General features: G+C 52.2%; 1 protein-coding gene across 2 annotated transcripts; it reads right to left on the bottom strand.

The window, feature by feature from the left end:
* Window positions 1-1,007: 1,007 nt before the first annotated feature.
* Window positions 1,008-11,597, bottom strand: LOC123351616 (phospholipase A2 inhibitor and Ly6/PLAUR domain-containing protein-like). Of its 2 annotated transcripts, XM_044991090.1 has the most exons (7): window positions 11,484-11,532; window positions 10,946-11,016; window positions 8,284-8,386; window positions 5,953-6,069; window positions 5,077-5,241; window positions 3,356-3,499; window positions 1,008-1,790 (listed from the first exon to the last, which is right to left on the bottom strand). In XM_044991090.1, the coding sequence occupies exons 2-7, from the start codon at window positions 11,012-11,014 to the stop codon at window positions 1,549-1,551; spliced, it is 840 nt and encodes a 279-aa protein (XP_044847025.1). In that variant the 5' UTR covers window positions 11,015-11,016; window positions 11,484-11,532; the 3' UTR covers window positions 1,008-1,548. The 2 variants fall into 2 exon arrangements, with proteins under 2 accessions (XP_044847025.1, XP_044847026.1); XM_044991091.1 differs by lacking the exon at window positions 10,946-11,016 and having other exon boundaries at window positions 11,484-11,597.
* Window positions 11,598-18,729: the final 7,132 nt, after the last annotated feature.

Here is an 18,729-nt window from a genome sequence, read left to right as displayed (position 1 = left end):
AGGCGATGTCCTGCCCCGTTGCTGCCCGTCACCAAGGAGACACGTGCCTGGGTCCACTTACCGGTAGTGGTAGCTGGTTGGAATTGACTCAGATTGGGCCATACAAACATGGAGACCCCCTGGGAGCCTCCGAAGACCTTGATTAGTCTTGTGGATGCTCCAGGTGGAAAATTTTCAAGCATCTCTATTAGAAATTGTTCTTAAACGAAAGCTGAAATTTTCTCCTAATCCCGTGACTCCCGGAGCAGGGTCTCTAAGCAAGACACCAAATATCAGTAGCTTTGGCAACACTGTCTTTGCAGTCGGCTCTTGGCTGTTGCTCGTTCTGTTGCTGTTATCTGCAGCTTGTTCTGTCCCAGAGCCCTGCTCGCTGCTCCTCCTGGCTTCCTGCCTCCTATGCACGGCAGCTGCAGCCCATGTCCTAGTGCCTGGGTTCCCCTCAGCCCACGGGGCTCAGCTCTGAGCAGCCAGGTGCCTTGGGTGGTCACCTCCATTTTCCTAGCTCTTTCTGCTGTTTAGAGGAGCTTAATTGCTCCATGCCCTGAGCCTGAAGGCAGGTGCTTGCCCCAGCCATCGGCTCTCATGAGGTCTGGGGTTGTCTGTGCACCCAAGAGTCACCCGTTGGCAGCCCTTAGCAACCTTCAGCACAACAACAGGTCAATAGTGACTAGGGGGAACTCCAGAATATCGTTAGGGCAGGCGAGGCGTCACCAGGTGGCGCTGATACACTTTGTCTGATAGTGCGAGCGAGTTTTGACTGACGGGGAGATGTGCTGGGGTTTTGCTAGTTCGGGGGTGGGGGAATTGTGCAAGGTTTTTGTGTGGAGGGAGGTGTGCAAACAGCAGGTGTGTTTGCTGTGCCCTGCAGCCTCTGATTGGAGTCAGTTCTGGAGGCAGAGTTGCTCCCTGAAGCCCTGGTGTTTGGCAGAGACACATGGAAGCAGAGCTGACACGGTCAGCGCTGGTTCACGAAAACACACACGCATTCACGGACACTCTTGGGTGACTGAATCTCTGATTGTGCTTTATTCAGGGCAGTTTGAAACGCACAGGAGGACTCGGACCATTTCTGGAATCTCTGGGGAGCTGGGAGCCAGGACTCCTGGGTTTTAGCACCAGATGTGGAAGGGCAACTGAGTCTAGTGGTTAGAGCAGGGGGGGCGGCTGGAAGCCAGGACTCCTGGGTTCTCTCCCAGCTCTGGGAGGGAAGTGGGGTCTAGTGGTTAGCATGAGGGAGGGGCTGGGCGTCAGGACTCCCTCGCAGGGATCTTTGAAAGGCTGGAGGAGAAGCTGTGAGGGGATATGAATAATACACAGCACTTTGCTCCAAACCCTAGTGGAATTAGCGGAGAGTCTCCTTTCGGCTGCATCAGGCTTTATCTCAAGCGCTCCCGCCCCCATCCAGGGATCCCAAAGCCCTTTGCAATGGCAGCTCACCATTGTTATCCCCCTTACAGAGGGGGGGAAACTGAGGCACAGTCAGGGGAAGGGACAGGCCGAGCGCACCAGTTATACTGAGACACCAATGGCCCAGAGGGGTCCTGCCAGTCAGCAGAGGAATAGTCCCAGAAGGGCAGGGAGAAAAAGGGGAACCCGGGGGACGATGATGCTGCCCACGGTGACGGGACCCCAGGCCAGAGTCCGGGTGGCGCTGCTGGTCTGCGCTCTGGGCGCTGGGCTGCACTGGACACTGGTGAGATTGTAGGTGAACACCCCCGATTCCAGCGTCTTGATTTCACAGGCCGTCCACGTAGCACAACCCCGGGCTGCAAACGGGATCGTGACATCACCTGTGCCGGGAAACCAGAGCAGATCAGACGCGGCACGGCCTAACCCCCTTCTGTGACGCCATGATCGGGCCCCAGCTGGTTCTCCAGGTAAAATAAACCTCGGGGGGTTGGGGGAACCCCACTCTTCTTCCAGCGCGGTCCTCAAGACACACCCACGTTTCTTTGCAAGATGCCCTGGCCTGAATCATTATCACTGGCCTAGCAAAAGGAGGTCCTGCACGCCACATGACAGCATCTCTGCTATGGCAAAGGGGGCCATGCAGATCCCCGGCCTGGGGGTACCCTCCTATGGGAGGCACATGGAGTAAAGGGGTGCAATGTTCTCATCCTACAGAGATAATAAAGCAGCTGACACTCCGGGCAGATGTTTCACTAGTCGGACAAGTTTGCAGGCCATTTTTTTTCATGCAACATCTTTCCAAGGCAGCTGTGGCAAGCAGCAGGAGAAATTGGTCTCTGCATGAATCTCTGACTCCAAAAACATTCCCTGAGAGCCCTTGGAGTTTGAACAGAGATTAAGGGGACAGCCTGCATGCCGTTTGCACCCATCTCTGTTCCAGGACTGGCGGAGACAGTGTAAACAAGCAAGCTGCCCTAAGGAAATACTAGACTTTGCCCCACGGATTTCTCCTCCAGCGGGAAACTGACCTACAAGGCCCCAGAATTCTGCTGCTGCTCAGCAAAGGGTGGAAAATATTGTTACTCCCTATGACCAGAGCGGTTCACCAAAAAATTGACATCTTGAGGGTCATTCCCATAAGGAAGAAAAATTGGCACTGGAAACAGAGCTATCTTTGATGTAACCCTGCATAGCTGCAAACAATGTATTTGCCCATGGTACAAAGCCCCTTTCCAGCCAGTTTTCTGCCCAAAAGCTCTGTCTTAGCTTTTCTCAAGGCCGCATTCCCAGTCCTTGTTCTATCTCTGTCCTGAGCTATTCTGCCTCTGCTCCCTGGTCTTCTGCTTCTCTCCCATGGATCCACCCTCACCAGTCCTAGCTTTGGGAAACTTCACAACCCACATGGTGAAGGTTGGGCTCAGTCTTGCCATGTTTGAAATATTGAAAGGGACACCAAGTCTTGCTAGAATGTCCAGTGGGGGCTGGGAGCCAGGACTCCTGGGTTCTCTCGCCACCTTGGATAGGGGAATGGGGTCTAGTGGTTAGAGCAGAGGGGCTGGGAGCCAGGACTCTGGAGTTCTCTCTCCAGCTCTGGGAAGGGAGTGGGGTCTAGTGGTTAGAGCTGGGAGCCTGGACTCCTGGGTTCTTTCCCTGGCTCTGGGAAGGGAGTGGGGTCTAGTGGTTAGAGCTGGGAGCCAGGACTCCTGGGTTCTTTCCCTGGCTCTGGGAAGGGAGTGGGGTCTAGTGGTTGGAGCAGGGGAAACTGGGAGCCAGGGCACAGCCTGATCATGCAGCTCTTTGTTTTGAGCAAAGGCTTCTATTGCTTTGGCTGTTGCTAAGCAAAGGGATGTTTCCCAGCTCCCCGGCTCAGCCGGCGCGGACGAGCCCCAGGACACTCCCCGGCTCCCCAGGGGTTTAACCCGCCCCAGAGCGAAGGAAGACGCACCTTGCACCAGTGTCCCGACGACGACAGCACATTGGTCGGCACCTCCCGTGCAGCGCAGGGTCCCGTCGCTCTCGCAGCTCTCGAAGCCTGGGGCGTAGCAGGCCGGGCACTGCAGCCCGTTGCGGACGCTGCTGATAGCCAGCCCTGAAAGGCAGCCGGGGAAAGAAGGTTTTGATCCAAGAAGAAACCGCGGCAGGAGAACGTAGGACAGGAAGGACCCTCCCAGGCCATCGCCCTGGCACATCGTCCCTCTCAGCCAGCTTGCTCGGTTATTTGGCCCCACTTCTCCAATGGGCAGCTGTCCCGCCACCCCTCCCCTCTGGCCGCTAGAAGCATCTTGACTTCCAGCCTCGGTCGCTTCTTGGCCCGTGTGTTCCCACGCCCGCGTCTTCCACCAACTCCGATCGCTCTTCTCCCTCGGGGCTGCTTCCCTGCGTCACGTTCTGGGGCACACGCCGGACCGGTCAGGGCTTGCGCCCGCCTTGCTCCGCGCGCGATTGCTCCTTTCGAGAGACAAAACCCAGCAGTTTCCAGGGGCTTCAACCCACCTCGGTGGAAGGACCCATCTCTCTCCGTGTGCAGGTGCTCCGGCCCGCTGGTGCCTGTCCAGCGACGGAGGCTGAGATGGGTTCTTCAACCAAAGGGATTGAAGTCTCAGAAAGAAAAGGGTTGGTAAAAACTGGACCTTGACCAATGTGGTGGCTTGTTGAGTCTGAGCCACTCAAAAGCAGCTTTTTACATCCATTTTTTGGTAACCCTTCGTAACTCCAGTCCTGCTCATTGTCTGCGTTGCCTAGGCCCTCTCGTTAAGAAATTGGTTTGACTTTTCACCTAAATCAGAGGTTTGCAACTTTTTTCCATTTGCGGGTCTCCAAAGAATTCCGAATGGAGGTGCGGACTCCTTTGGGAAGCTTAAACATCGTCTGCGGCCCCCCAGGCAACTGGGGACCACAGCTTGAAAACCGCCAAGGTAAGCCAACCCGGTGCCGTGTTTGAATGGAAGTGAGTGTTAACGGGGCAAGCTCTTTAAAGGAGCAAACCAACCTGCTGGTGCCTCTGACCAGCCCGGAAAAGGGCCGGACGTTGCAGCGCTGGGAAAATCTGGGCCTGGGGATGGGTGGGAAGGGTGTTGGGTGGAGGATACCAGGGACAGAGTGATGCACCCCAGCTGCCCAGCCCATAGACACTCAGGAGACTGCAGGCCTCCGAGCTGTGAACGCAGACATAGGGCATTTTAAGGCACCTGTGGTTACAGGGTGACCCCTCACTGGTCCGGTTTGCACCCCAGAAGATGCCCCCTGAGAGCAATGAGGTCTCCTCTCAGCCTGCATTATCCCAGGCTAAACAAACCCAGCTCTCCCAGTCCCCTCTCAGAAATCTGGCTCCCCATGTCTCCGATCAGCCCAGTAGTCCTGCTCTGCACCTGGCCCAGTTTGAATTCATTTGCCTCAAGGTGGGGGACCACCGCTGGACACAGTGTGCAAGGAAAGGTCTTACCAGGACAAAGGCATGAAAACGTCCCTCTCTCCCCTGGACACATCTCATCCACACTTGCTTCCTATGACAAATGACTTCCCCCCAAGACACCCGCTTGCCCCAGGGTCCTCGGAAATCCCCTGGCTTTTCCCCAAGACCAGGAATAGCGGCTCCTTGGAGGTTTAGGATTTGATCCAGTGGCTTCCCCACGCCCGCGAATCAGACCCGCTGGTGGCGGTACATACTGGTGGGCACGAAATGAGCGTTGCAGTTGTTGATCTTGCAAATTTCCGACAGGATCTCCACCATCACTGTGTCCCCGAAGTAAAAAGCCAGGAAGCCCGTGAGGCTCTGGCGGGAGTCGGCGCAGGACTGGTACATGCCTAGATTCCCAATGCCAGGTGAAAAGGCTGCAGAGCGAGAAAGGGACATCATGCGCCAGTTACACTGACCGAGCCACCGCAGTGTCACGGCCCCTGTTAAATATTGATACAAGCAGATCCCTAGAGCAGACCCCAACCCCACCTTATAACCATCGCCAGCCACCTCTGTAGGACTGCAGGGCTGGAAGCAGTGGGGGATTCATCCCATAGTGTCCTCCCTGCTACTCTCAATTCCGGGGCCCAGACTGGCGTTGGCCCCCCAAAACGATGGGGGGGTGGCATCATCCCACCGGGTGGGGCTGCCGTCCCTGGGCCATCACGCTGAGTGGAGCGGGCACTTCCCTTTGGCTGTCATATCGTCCCTTGGAACAAGAAACAGTCCCCACGCCTGGGGGCCCCCTCGCTACTGGGGGGCTCCCTGCGAGCACCCAATGCTGCGCCTAGTTGGAAGAGACCTCGAGTGGGCACCCAGTCCAGCCCCTGGCACTGAGGGTGGACCAAGGCAAGCTAGACCAGCCCTTACTAGTGTTTGTCCAACCTAGTCAGAAAACCTCTGCTGACGGGGACCCTACTACAGCCCTTGGGAGCCGATTCCAGCTCTTCACCCCCGGAAGTAGCTGGTTGGCTGCCTTTGGCTGCATTCAGACACACGCCGGCTAGGGAGCCACATGGGAAAAGCATCCCAGAGCGGGGTTCCCGCCGCACCCCGCAGCTGCCATGAAAGCCGACGGGACTCACAGAGCGTGTTGTGTTCTTGAACCATGATGCAGGCGTCCTGGGGCGAGGAGCAGGTCTGGGGGAGGTTGTGGAGACAGCTTTGCCCAGATTTGCAATAGAAACAGGTCAGAGGCATCCCTGAAAAGAGAGACAGGGCGGGGGTGGGGGGAGAGAGAAACTCATCTTTGTACCCACTACCAACGTCCAGCTTCCCAATTTCCAAATCCTTCCCAGGCCTGTCCAGGCTACAGCTGTTGACAGCACTGCTAACGGTGCCGCCAGAGCGTAGACGCTTCCCACACTGGAAGAAGGGGCTGTGATGAAGTGGGAACATTCTGCCATATTTTTTATGAAGCTGCTGCGTGCCTCGGTTTCCCCTGGACTTGGCATTACTAGCCAGCGGCCCTGGGGAAAGAGTTGAATGTGCAAAAGCTCTTGTAAGTGTGCAAGAGCCCTGCTCAACAACAGCCACCCTGGCTCAAGGGGGCGCTATTCCACCCCAGGGCTGAGGAATGCATCAAACCACTAAGGGGCTCAGATGTCTTCCACATTCACCCGATAATAACCCACAAACGTTACCCCGCCGGGTCCCGACGGTGGCGGGAAATTTCCCATCCCGGCCATTCATGGATGGAAAATGGACCTTGGCACAGAGCTGAATATTCTGATTGCCTGGGGGCCCAGCTGCCCCAGAACCCGAGGCGAGGGGCAGACAGGAAAGCAGAGGACGCAGCAGTTCTTACAAAACAGGGGTGCGTCAACAGAGCTTTCACCATCATCTGCAGCCGTTTGCTTCGGGCCCATTTCCCCGTGAGTTCTGCGTGCACCGGTCTCTCCACAGAGCCTCCGAGCGGTGCCCGCACACGGCACCATCTTGCCCAAGGAGCCGTGGGTCAGACCCAGCTCTGGCGCTGTCTCTAGGGCTTGCGACTCAGTGACCCCTTCTGCCGTGGGTCACCTCTCACCCCCTGGCCCTCCTGGAGTGCGCGGGGTCCGACTCATATAGCCTTCATGCTCCGCCCACTGCCCGCAGCTTGGGCAGCGATTGGTGGTTGATCAGAGCCAGCTGGGCCACACCTCCTGCTGATTGGCTGGGCCGGTTCCCCACCCACAGCCCATTGGGTAGCTGGGGCGGGGGGCGGGGTCTTTTTCCCCACCCACGTAGCTGTGCATTCACCAGAACCCACCTGCGGCTGAAACGCTGAATGGCCAGAAACTGAATTGATCTGGGAGGCCAAAAATCATCATATTTGAAGCCTGAAATGGCACCCGGAGCATCATGGGAGATGAAATTCAGTTGCCTCCTGCTCCCATTTTCCTCCCTGGGCTACCTTAATCATGATGCACCTGGTTCCCAACCCCCCTGCTGTAACCACTGGACTCCACTCCCCTCTGAGACCTGAGAATAGAACCCAGGAGTCCTGGCTCCCAGCCTCTCTAATCTGGCCTCTCTTACCACTAGACCCCACTCCTATCCGAGAGCCAGCGACAGAGCCCAGCCCCACCCTGCTCTAGCCACTAGACCCACCTCCCCTCCGAGAAGGAGCACAAGGTATCTGAACTACAGCTCCCATGAGGCACCACGGCAGCATTTCAGGATTGAAATTTTGCATGTTTTGATTTTCAATGGACAGCTTGAAATTTTTGTTGGGGGGGGGGGAACCCCCTGCCCCGGCCATTTTCCAACCGAGGTTATCCCCAAACGACCTGGGGGGGCATGGGGAGGAGGTGACCAGCCCTCTGTGGAGAAAGAAGTAGTTCAGGACTATTTAGAAAAGCTGGACGAGCCCAAGTCCATGGGGCCGGATGCGCTGCATCCGAGGGTGCTAAAGGAGTTGGCGTATGTGATTGCGGAGCCATTGGCCATTATCTTTGAAAAATCATGGCGATCAGGGGAGGTCCCGGATGACTGGAAAAAAGCTAATGTAGTGCCCATCTTTAAAAAAGAGATGAAGGAGGATTTGGGGAACTACAGGCCAGTCAGCCTCACCTCAGTCCCTGGAAAAGTCATGGATCAGGTCCTCAAGGCATCAATTCTGAAGCACTTAGAGGAGAGGAAAGTGATCAGGAACAGTCAGCATGGATTCACCAAGAGCAAGTCATGCCTGTCTAACCTAATTGCCTTCTATGATGAGATCACTGGGTCTGTGGATGAGGGGAAAGCACTGGATGTGTTATTCCCTGACTTTAGCAAAGCTTTTGATACAGTCTCCCACAGAATTCTTGCCAGCAAGTTACAGAAGGATGGGCTGGATGAATGGACTATAAGGTGGCTAGAAAGCTGGCTAGATCGTCGGGCTCAACGGTAGTGATCAACGGCTCCATATCTGGCCCCGAACGCTGGTGACTCACCCATTTTGTCCTGAGCTGCCGCGGTCGCTTGGAGAGCGCTGAGGATGCAGAGGGTGACGAGCGCTTTCGTCATGACAGAGCAGAGCACAAGGTCATGTGAGGCCTGTAGGACAGCAAGCACTGCCAGGTCAGGTGGTTAGCAGACAGGGACCAGGGCTGGGAGCCAGAACTCCTGGGTTCTCTCCCCATCTCAGCCACAGACCTGGTGCATGAGCTAGCACAGGCCCGTTCTGTAGCCCTCAGGGGTCTGAGCGCAAGAGTGAGAATGTGGGCAGGACTAGAAGAAAATGAAATGGGTTAAGACCAGTGGAAAACACACCAGGATGGCCAGACAGGGTCAGAGCAAAGATTCCTCCAGCCCAGAGTCCTGTGTCTGACAGTGGCCAACGCCAGGCGCCCCAGAGGGAATGAACAGAACAGGGCGATTAGCGAGTGATCCATCCCGTCAGCCACTCCCAGCTTCTGGCAAACAGAGGCTCATGGGCATCGGGAGCAGCAGGTTGGTCCCTGACCATGCTGGCTAATTCGTTCTTGTATTAAGGCTCCAAAACTGATATAGGAAAGTAAATGCAAAGTGATGCACATCGGAAAACAGAATCCCAGCTACACGGACAAAATGATGGGGTGTAAATTAGCTGTTACCCCTCAAGAGCGAGATCTGGGAGTCATTGTGGCTAGTTCTCTGAAAACATCCACTCCATGTGCAGCATCAGTTAAAACAGCGAACAGAAGGTTGGGAATCATTAGGAAAGGGATCGATAACAAGACAGAAAAGATCATATTGTCTCTATAAACCCAACCTATAAAGCCCATTCCTTGAATACTGCGTGCGGATCTGTTCACGCCATCTCCAAAAAAAATAAATAAAAATATTGGAATTGGAAAAGGTGCAGAGAAGGGCAACAAACACGAGGAGGCGGATGGAGTGGCTGCTTCCGTATGAGGAGAGATTAAAAAGACTGGGACTGTTCAGCTTGGAAAAGAGACGACTGAGGGGGAATATGAGCAAGGTCTATACAATGTTGCTGGGTGTGGAGACAGTGAATAAGGAAGTGTTATTCACTCCTTCTCATAGGACACCCAATGACATTACTAGGCAGCAGGCTTAAACCCAAGAAAAGGAAGTATTTTTGCACACAACCCAAAGTCACCCTGCAGAACTTGTTGCCAGGGGATGTTGTGAAGGCCAAGACTGTAACAGGGTTCAAAATGAACTAGATACGTTCCTGGAGGTAAGTTCTATTAGCCAGGAGGGGCAGGAGGGCAACCCCATGCTCTGAATGTGACAATGTCCCTCATCTGTTTGCCAGCAGCTGGGAATGGGCGACAGGGGGTGGATCGCTTGATGATTCCCTGTTCTGTTCATTCCCTCTGGGGCACCTGGCACTGGCCACTGTCGGAAGACAGGACACTGGTCTAGATGGACCTTGGTCTGACCCAGTCTGGCCGTTCTTATGACCCCTCAAGACTTTGGGTTGGGAATATTCTGCTGTATTATCTCCCGATTGTTCTAAATTTACACATAAATGTAAAACCCGGCTTTAGGGGGTTGCAGAGAGATTTTTCTTTCTTTGTACAGGAATTAGGCACAGTGCTCCTGTCAGCTAATTTCTAAGTTATTAACGGCCAAAAATCTGGAGTTGTCAAGTGCCTGAGTCGCTCCTGGAATGAGGGTCAAAGTCGCGCGCCCCCAATCTGAAATGGCGTCCCTGCGCCCTGGCAGGGAGTTCCCCAGGCTAGCTGTGCACTGGCTGAGGCAGTGCTTCCTTGGGTTTGATTTAAACCTACTGCCGAGCAATTTCATCGGGTGACACCTGGTTCTTGGGTTATGTGAAGGGGTAAATAACACGTCCTTATCTACTTTCTCTGCACCCGTCATGATTTTATACAGCTCTATCATATCCCCCTTTAGTCGTCTCTTTGCCAAACTGAACAGTCCCTGTTTTATTAATCGCTCCTCACACGGAAGCCGTTCCAAACCCCTAATCATTTCTGTTGCTCTTCTCTGCACCTTTCCCAATTCTAATGTCGCATTTTTGAGATGGGGTGACAGCATCTGCACACGGTATTCAAGGAGTGGGCATCCCATGAATTTATAGAGAGGCAACACGATGTCGTCTGTCTTATTGTCTATCCCTTTCTTAATGAAGCCCAACATGGTTAGCTCTTTGACTGCCGCTGCGTCTGATGAGGCGGGTTCTAGCCCACGAAAGCTTATGCCCAAATAAATGTGTTAGTCTCTAAGGTGCCACAAGGACTCCTTGTTGTTTTTGCTGAGACAGACTAACACGGCGACCCCTCTGAACGCTGCACATTGAGTGGATGATTTCAGAGAACGATCCGCAATGACCCCAAGATCTTGCTGGAGGGGTAACAGCTAATTTAGACCCCATCATTGTATAGGTAGAGTTGGGATGATGTTTTCCAATGTGCATCACTTTGCATTGATCAGTCTGGAATTTCCTCTGCCATTTTGTTGCCCAGTTGGGTGAGATCCCTCTGTAACTCTTCGCAGGCAGCTTGGGGCTTCACTCTCTTGAGTAATTTTGTATCATCTGGAAATTTGGTCACCTTATGGGTCTCCCCATTTTTCCAGGTCATTTATGACTAAGTTGAACAGCACCAGTCCCAGTGCAGATCCCTGGGGGGCCCTGCTACTTACCTCTGGCACCAAGGTCCCCGATCGCTGCGTTAAGACGAATACAGCAGGGATTGTGGTTCTGTTTCGCATGGCTAAGAAAGGAGAAGTGGGTTTTTTGTTAATGCTGGAACTCTGAACACCCACTTTCTAGTCCCGGCTCAGCCCCAGGCACCCATCTGAGTCATTTCATTGCTCTGTGCCTCAGTTTCCCCCATCTGTTAAGGGGAGACTGATCCTTCCTGGGTCTATCTAGAGTGCAAGCATTTTGAAGGCAGGGACTGTCTGTCATGAGCTGCATACACAGCAGCTGATCTCAGTCAGAGTCTGCACAACACCTGGCACAATGGGGCCCTGATCTCGGCCGGGCTCTGTGCAGCATCCGGCATAACGGAGATCCCGATCTTCATCAGGGTCTGTGCAGAGCCTGATCTTCTACTGCGAGATCTTTGGGGAAAATCGCACCTTTTCAGTATGTGCGTACAGCACCTGACACTCCCGGATGCAGATCGCTACTTGGAGCCGCTGGCTGCTATCACAGAATTAAGAATAATAAACATACCTTTGGTTATCGTGGGCTCCAGTGGCTCCAGGCGCTTCCCTCTCTGAAGTTGCAGTCACCAGCTGTGGCCACAGCTCCAACCCTTCCTTCCCTTATAGCACAACCAAAGGCCAGTTCAGGAAGTGGCACGAGACAGAACACGCAGCAGCGAAACCTCAGGATGCTGATTCCCACTCGGTGCTGGCAGCGTAACGAAGAGAATCAAAATAGTGACTGAATTGGGTGGGGGAGCAGCTGACGCCTGAGCAGCCCCACAGGAGCCATGGGGCTGGGTGGTTCTGAAAACTGACAACGTTCCCGGCATAATGCCTAGGGGAGAAGCTGAAGATGGGATATAACTCGATTTTAGTTTGGTTTTTGACACAGCCCTGAATGACATTCCCATAAGCAAACTAGGGAGACGCGAGCGCAATGAAATCACTGCTAAGGGGTGCACGGCTGGTTGAAAGACCATCCTCAAAGAGTAGCTATTAATGGTCAGCCTGGGAGGGCGTCTATTGGGGTCCCGGGGTCAGTCCTGGGCCTGGTACTCTACAATATTTGGGTTAATGACTTGGATAATGGAGAGGGGAGCACGGCTCTGAGATCTGCCACTGACCCTACACCGGGAGGGGTTGCAAGCACTTTGGAGGGCAAGATTAGAGTTCAAAACGGCCTAGACAAATTGAAAAATTTGCTCCAAAATCAACAAGAGGAAATTCAGAGCAAAATACGTCACTTAGGGAGAACCCAATGCACAGCTGCAAACTGGGGAATCACTGTAGGGCTGGGAAGGATCTGGGGGTTGACGAGGATCACAAATGGACCCTGAGTCACCAAGTGATGCAGTTGAGACAAGGGCCAGTTTCTTGCTGTAGGAAAGATGGGAACAAACTGGAGCGAGCCCAGAGGAAAGGGTGGCACCCGGACCCCCATCACGCCGGGTGCTGCACAGACCCCGACTGACTAAGGGGCCCCCCTTGTGCCAGGCAGGAGAGACACCCCGACCAAGGTCAAAGCACTCGTTGTGCCAAGACTGGGCACGTGGATGGCGTCACACCTCAGGCCTGTAACAAAAGCCAGAGTGGACGGTAACCGGGCCCAGACGCAGACGGGGAGGGGCTTTAATAAGCGTTTTTTTCCCTGACAGAGACGCGCACATTGGAACACAGAAAGAAAATTGAGACCAAGACCTCTTGAGTTTGTCCCGGGGCAGGAAGCTGGGTCTGTTCTTGTCCTGTGACTTGGCTGGGAAGCCCGTCTCGCTCAGGTGTGATCTCCGCAATCACTTAGTGCACCAGTCGTCACAAGGACCCTGATACCGCACCCTAAAAGTTTCCTTGTCCACGTTGAGCTCCTCCCATTGCAAAGCAGCTCTTCGTGTCCACACAGACAAGTGCTGAGCTTGGAGCAAAGTGTATTTCAGAGGAGAGGAAGCGTCCGCGTCAGCTGTTAGCTGTTAGGAAATCAGTTTCTCTGCTGCTTTGTTCCACTTGCTAATAAACCAACTTGTTTTAAGAAGGCTCATCATCAGGGCGGTCCTTAGGATTTGTGGGGCCCTGTGCAGGGTTATTAAACTGGTGCCCCTATGCCTGACGGCAGCCCGGGCTCACATGGGTATGTTAAAGAAAGGGGGTCTTTTGAAGGATTTATTTTAAAACTGTATGTCTGAAGATCCAAGCGTTTAAGGCTAAAGACGAATACTCAGATTATGCATCTAAAAATCTATGCAAGGATTTTTTAGAGATGTGATTTTATAATCTTCAGCAACACACCAATGAAATATTTTTAAAGCAAATTTTAAACTAAGGTCTTGTAGGCTAACGTGTTCTGAGTAAATATGACGGTGATGCACAACCGTTTTTGTCAGTAAATTCAGAAACTGACAGTCTATACCTGGGGTTTGGCAAATGCCTGTGAAATGGCTTCATTACCCCTTGAATGGCTCTTTAGCAGTTTCAATGTTGTGCTAATCGGTCTGGCAGGCTGGAGACTTTTCCCTTTTAAGTTACTAGATCCCCTCTGGAGGAAGAATCACCAGGCTGCAGCAGCCAGCTGTGGTGGGAGCCTGCAGGAAGGGTCAGAACAGGGATAGAAAGAGGCAGGAGGGTGGACACTGAGACCCAGGGGTGCCCCAAATTGCCTCTTTATGGGGAATTTGGACATTTTTATTTCTTTCCAAACCAGAACAAAAATCATTAATGTCAACATTCCCGGCTAGATGGGCACTGGGGGTCGAGCAGAGAATCTTGTTTGGATTTTGACATCTTAAAATATTTTTTAAACAATTTCATAACAAAATAAATCGAGACCGTTCACAGCGAAATGGAAAATCAAGATGTTCCCTCCCAAAGTCGAAGCTGCGACCGCATTGAAATGCTTGTGTTTGTTTTCTGTCTTTTGGCACTGAAGTGAAATTTCATCAGAGTCGAAAAAGTGCCATGGGAAATGTCGGTGCTGCTGAAATGGTGCTTTCCAGCGCAAAAACTTTCCCACCATCTCCAAAGAGCTGCCACTTAGACCCGGCTAGGAATAAGTGGTCAGTACAGATGGGTGCTGTACCCACACTTGGGCTAAGAGTAGGAGAATGGCAAGATTCCAATGTGAGATAGGTAAAGGCATGAGACCAGAAACCAGGGAGAAGACCCAGGATCCCACTACTGACACCAACCTAAGTGGGAAGTGGTTGGCACTCTGAGGGCGATATTAATGACTGCACACTGGATCTAGGTGAGGTATTATACACAGACCAGAAGAGGATCATTTCATACAGAGCTATAGTGGCTTCAGTGAGCAGTGCATTTGCCCATGAAATATACCCACTCTCTAGTTCTCCTCCTAGCACATCTGTTTTTTACATCCACTGAGTCAGACAGAAAGCAGGAAGTAGCAGGATGTGGTTTACTGAAAATTCCAGGCACGCAACAGTGCTACTAAGGAACATTACAGCAATGCCAGCAGACTAGAAGCCAGCACCCCATGGGGTGGATACCTGCCATCCCCTGCAGTCTCAAGAGATTAACTGCACAGCTGTTCTGTTCTGAAACACCAGTAACCAAATCTCTCCCTAGCCCCTGAAGCCCAGACTGCTCACTTACAGAATCAGCCTGGAGACATCCCTCTCCCAACACCATGCTCTTCCCAACAAGCTGGCCAAGCATGGCCACTTGGTTACCGGGCTGTTCCAATTTCTTAACAGCGCTTACTCCATCTGAGCCCTTCCCAAAACTACCCACACTGGATCTCTCAAAGGGAAAGTCAGTGGATCCATTCACAACAGAAAATTTCTGGCTGTTAGGAACTGAAACTTCCTTGATCAAATCACGTTCACACCCTTCAGCTCCAGCAAACTGCTTGCACCGATCACACTGAGGATTCCTTTCCCCAGGAGCTTCTCTGAGCAACCATTCACGCCCCACAGAAATTCTGCCCTTCCCCGCTTCACCTAGGGCTCGCTCTAAAGGAACATTTCCCTGAGCAACAACAGACTCTGTCTGGGTCTCACTTACATCCAGGATCACCTTTGGCCCATCAAGCGGCTTCCTACACAATCCCCTTCCAGGCAAACCCATAGACTCACTAGATAGAAGGTGAGAGGGGCTCTCCTTCCCTCTGCAACTTTCCTCACAGTCCCTGGCAACCTGCAAGTTGTCGGGCTCAACACACACAAGGTTTTGAATCATTTCCTCCTTGTTGCAAGTTTCCACACGGTCAGTAACACAATAAAATCACAGTAACACAATCAAATCACGTTTCTGCTCTCCTGGTGCCCTGGCTAGGGTATCACCCCGATCATACAGAGCCGCTACACCTTTTCCCAGCCACACGTTAGCAACAGGCAAAATACAAGCACCAGAATTGTCTGGTCTCTGGGATTTTGCTAAGACACTCACTGGATGCAGCCTAGTCACGGGGCCATCCTCCAGAGCAGACACAAACTTAAGATCATTCCCTTCCTGGGCGTTAGCTGTATCCACAACCAACAGTGAGACAACTGCACTATCCTCAACCCTCCCAGGCTGAAAGGCCCCTTCTGTCTGCTCCACAGACAGAGAACTGGAGACACCTTCCCCTTTCCCAGACACACAGCTGGGGATCTCACTCCCCTTGTCCCAGCACACAGGGCTGTTCACAGACAACTGCTCGGAGACCGGGGTAGCTCCCTCCATAGGCAAGTCAATACCCCCGACAGACACTGGCACATTCCCTTCACTGTCTCCACACAGGACACAGGTAAGGGACAGGGACACTCATCTTCCACTATCCCGACCTTCCCAAACTCCTGACTAGACAAAGCCATCAGCTCCCAAGGCTGCCTAGGCTCCTCCAAACTTTCCCTACCAGGCACATGGCCACTCCCCACAGAGAAACTGCTGCTCTTCTCAGCACACTGAGCTGCTTCCAGCAAATCACAGTCACCCTTTCCAGGTTCCCTTTTACAAGCTGTGCCAGCCACCGATCCATCACCCATCCCGAATCTCCCCTTCCCTTCCTCAGCTAGGGCTTCCGCCTGGCCAGCCACTTGAATCTGCTCCTGGGAAACATTTTCCTGACCAATGAGATCTTTCTGCTCTTGATCTAATTCCAGATTCACTTCTGAGACATTGGACAGACATTCAGACACTTCATTCCCAGACAAACAGCTCTTCTCCTCAGACAAACCCTCCCCAGGCAAATCATTGCCCATAACAGACACAGATTTAAGATCATTCCTGTCCTGTGACTGGCTACCTGGACTGAACAAAGCTTTAACATCTTCCCCAAGCAAAAGATCCACAGGCAATAACTTCCTTACACCTAGGGTGACCAGATGGCAAGCGGAAATATCGGGACTGCCACGGAGAGGGGTGGGGAGGGGTGCATTTTTAGATTTTTTTTTACACTCACCCTTCTGGGTCTTCGGCAGCAATTTGGTGGAGAGTCCTTCTGTCGCTGACGTTCTTGGGAGGTATTTCGGCGGTGGGTAATAAACCTTGCCACCAAAGAGAGAAGCTGCTGCCAAAATGCTGCCGAATACCATCGGCGACTGAAGGACTCTCCGCCAAAGACCCGGACGGGTGATTGTAAAAAAAAAAAGGGCTCGAAACAAAATATCGGGACAAATGGCGTCCCGGCCGTACTTCAGTTGGGATGTGACCCAAACTCCTCAAAATCGGGACAGTCCTGATTTTATCGGAACGTCTGGCCACCCTACTTACCCCAGCTATAACCCCATGCTTAGTCCCGTTCCACTCAGGGTGGGTTCTGGCCAAAGGCACAGGTACAGTAAACTCACCGAGGACTACAACATCCCCACTCCGATTTGGGGAGTAATCTTCCTCTTTGACAAGACCTGCTGTAACAAGAGTGATGTTGGCAGCTACCATTTGCCCCAAGCAGCTTTCACCATTGACATTTACACTCTCTATGAATTTTCCATAACCACCCCCATACAGAGCACTGGCACAATTTATGGGGTCACCTTCTGCTGAACTCACAGTAACAGCATTGACATAAAAGGTGGCCGTGTTGGGGCACATTTGGTTACACCCAGACAACAGCCCAGTTATACAACCTACCAACATTGTTACAAACTGGACGTTCAAGAGGATACAGTTTCTGCTGTTCTCCCGTTGATTTTTGGACATGGTGCTGAAGTCTGGCCGTCTCCTGTTGCATCCGGTGAACCCTCTCCTCAGCAGCCAGTGTTAGGGGGCTTGTTCCTTCACCCTCCCATTCCCTGGTCCTTCTGGCGTGAACAGGGAGCAGCAATACCCGGAGTCTGAAGGTGCAAACAATTCAATGTTTATTGGGGTGAGCTTCCAGCAAGCATGATTCCAGTTCCCTTCCTCGGTGTCCCCTTCCCAGCTCTGATGCCACAGAGCCTTGCCTGTGTCCCTGTTCCCATTCCCCCCCTTAGCAAAACATGATTCCAATTCTCCCCATCCCCTTACTTCCTGACTGACTGCAGCCTATATAGTAAAACTGGAGTTCTGCTCAGCTAGACCTTAACCAATCATTTTACTGAAATGTAACTAACCAATCCTAACATACTGTAACATGGTTATTTAACCAATTATATCCCACCACCTTCATTGGTTTACACCCAACAAAATTAATTATACAGCAGACAGACACAATCACAGAACCAGACAGAGATTATACAGACAGACAATAGGGAAGTGGAGACCACAGTGATAGAACGATACAGAAATGGGGATTTCACACCCCAGCTATTGATAAGTGAGTTCTTGCCAGACAGGATGCCATCAAACTAAGTTTTCAGTAAATCTTCCAGGCTCTTCCATTCTCTGGAGGTGATAGATCGGATCACCAAAGGCCTTATCTTAAGAAAAGGCCTTAGACTATCCTAGCGAGAGAAAGCCGATAAACACGCAGACTGATTTTGATTCTTCTTTTGTACGTCTATAACTAGCTAAGTGATAAGAATACTTGGGTTTGTTTAGTTTAGAAAAGAGAAGACTGAGAGGGGACATGATAGCAGTTTTCAGGTATCTAAAAGGGTGTCATCAGGAGGAGGGAGAAAACTTGTTCACCTTCCCCTCTAAGGATAGAACAAGCAGCAATGGGCTTAAACTGCAGCAAGGGAGGTTTAGGTTGGACATTAGGAAAAGTTCCTAACTGTCAGGGTGGTTAAACACTGGAATAAATTGCCTAGGGAGGTTGTGGAATCTCCATCTCTGGAGATATTTAAGAGTAGGTTAGATAAATGTCTATCCAGGATGGTCTAGACAGTATTTGGTCCTGCCATGAGGGCAGGGGACTGGACTCGATGACCTCTCGAGGTCCCTTCCAGTCCTAGAGTCTATGAATCTATGAATACACCTACATTCTAACAGGACAGGCCTTTGCAGACAGGCCAGAACATCAATCTCCTAACAGCCAGCCGCTCAATACGCTCCCTGCCACCCGTTTCCTCTCTTATAGCAGCTTCTTTTTCTAACTCAGAATTTCTTTCTTTGGCTTCTTTTTCTAATTCTGCATTTTTTTGCTTTCCCAGCCATCGGATGTCGGCTAGTCTCTGTTCGTGCTCAAGCTGCAGTTTATTTGCTGCCTTTTGCGTTCTAATCGCTTCTGCAGCTTCTGTAGCCTCAGGTAAGGGCCATGCTCCTGCCTCCTGGTCACTGGCCATTAACGGCTCTCTCAGTTCTTGGTTTGTACCTTTCTTTCTAAAGCTTATCCCCTTTTCTGAACACAAACCTTCCAGGGCTTTTTTGTCAAGGCCTCATATGCTCTTTGCTCACCCATTGCAACTGCTCCTTAACCA

The sequence above is a fragment of the Mauremys mutica genome, chromosome 17 (genome assembly GCF_020497125.1).
Source record: "Mauremys mutica isolate MM-2020 ecotype Southern chromosome 17, ASM2049712v1, whole genome shotgun sequence".
Taxonomy (NCBI): Eukaryota; Metazoa; Chordata; order Testudines; family Geoemydidae; genus Mauremys; species Mauremys mutica.
The sequence above is the reverse complement of the archived record's forward strand: the minus strand, read 5'-3'. Positions and strand labels throughout refer to the sequence as shown.

What these genes read in the sequence shown, in the direction of transcription:
- LOC123351616 (XM_044991090.1), bottom strand. Translation starts at nt 11,014, where the DNA reads ATGCGAAACAGAACCACAATCCCTGCTGTATTCGTCTTAACGCAGCGA. An exon ending in GGCAGCTCAGGACAAAATGG is followed by an intron (nt 6,070 to 8,283) that starts GTGAGTCACCAG and finishes CTCTCTTTTCAG; the next exon opens with GGATGCCTCTGACCTGTTTC. An exon ending in CGTCGGGACACTGGTGCAAG is followed by an intron (nt 1,791 to 3,355) that starts GTGCGTCTTCCT and finishes TTCCCGGCACAG; the next exon opens with GTGATGTCACGATCCCGTTT.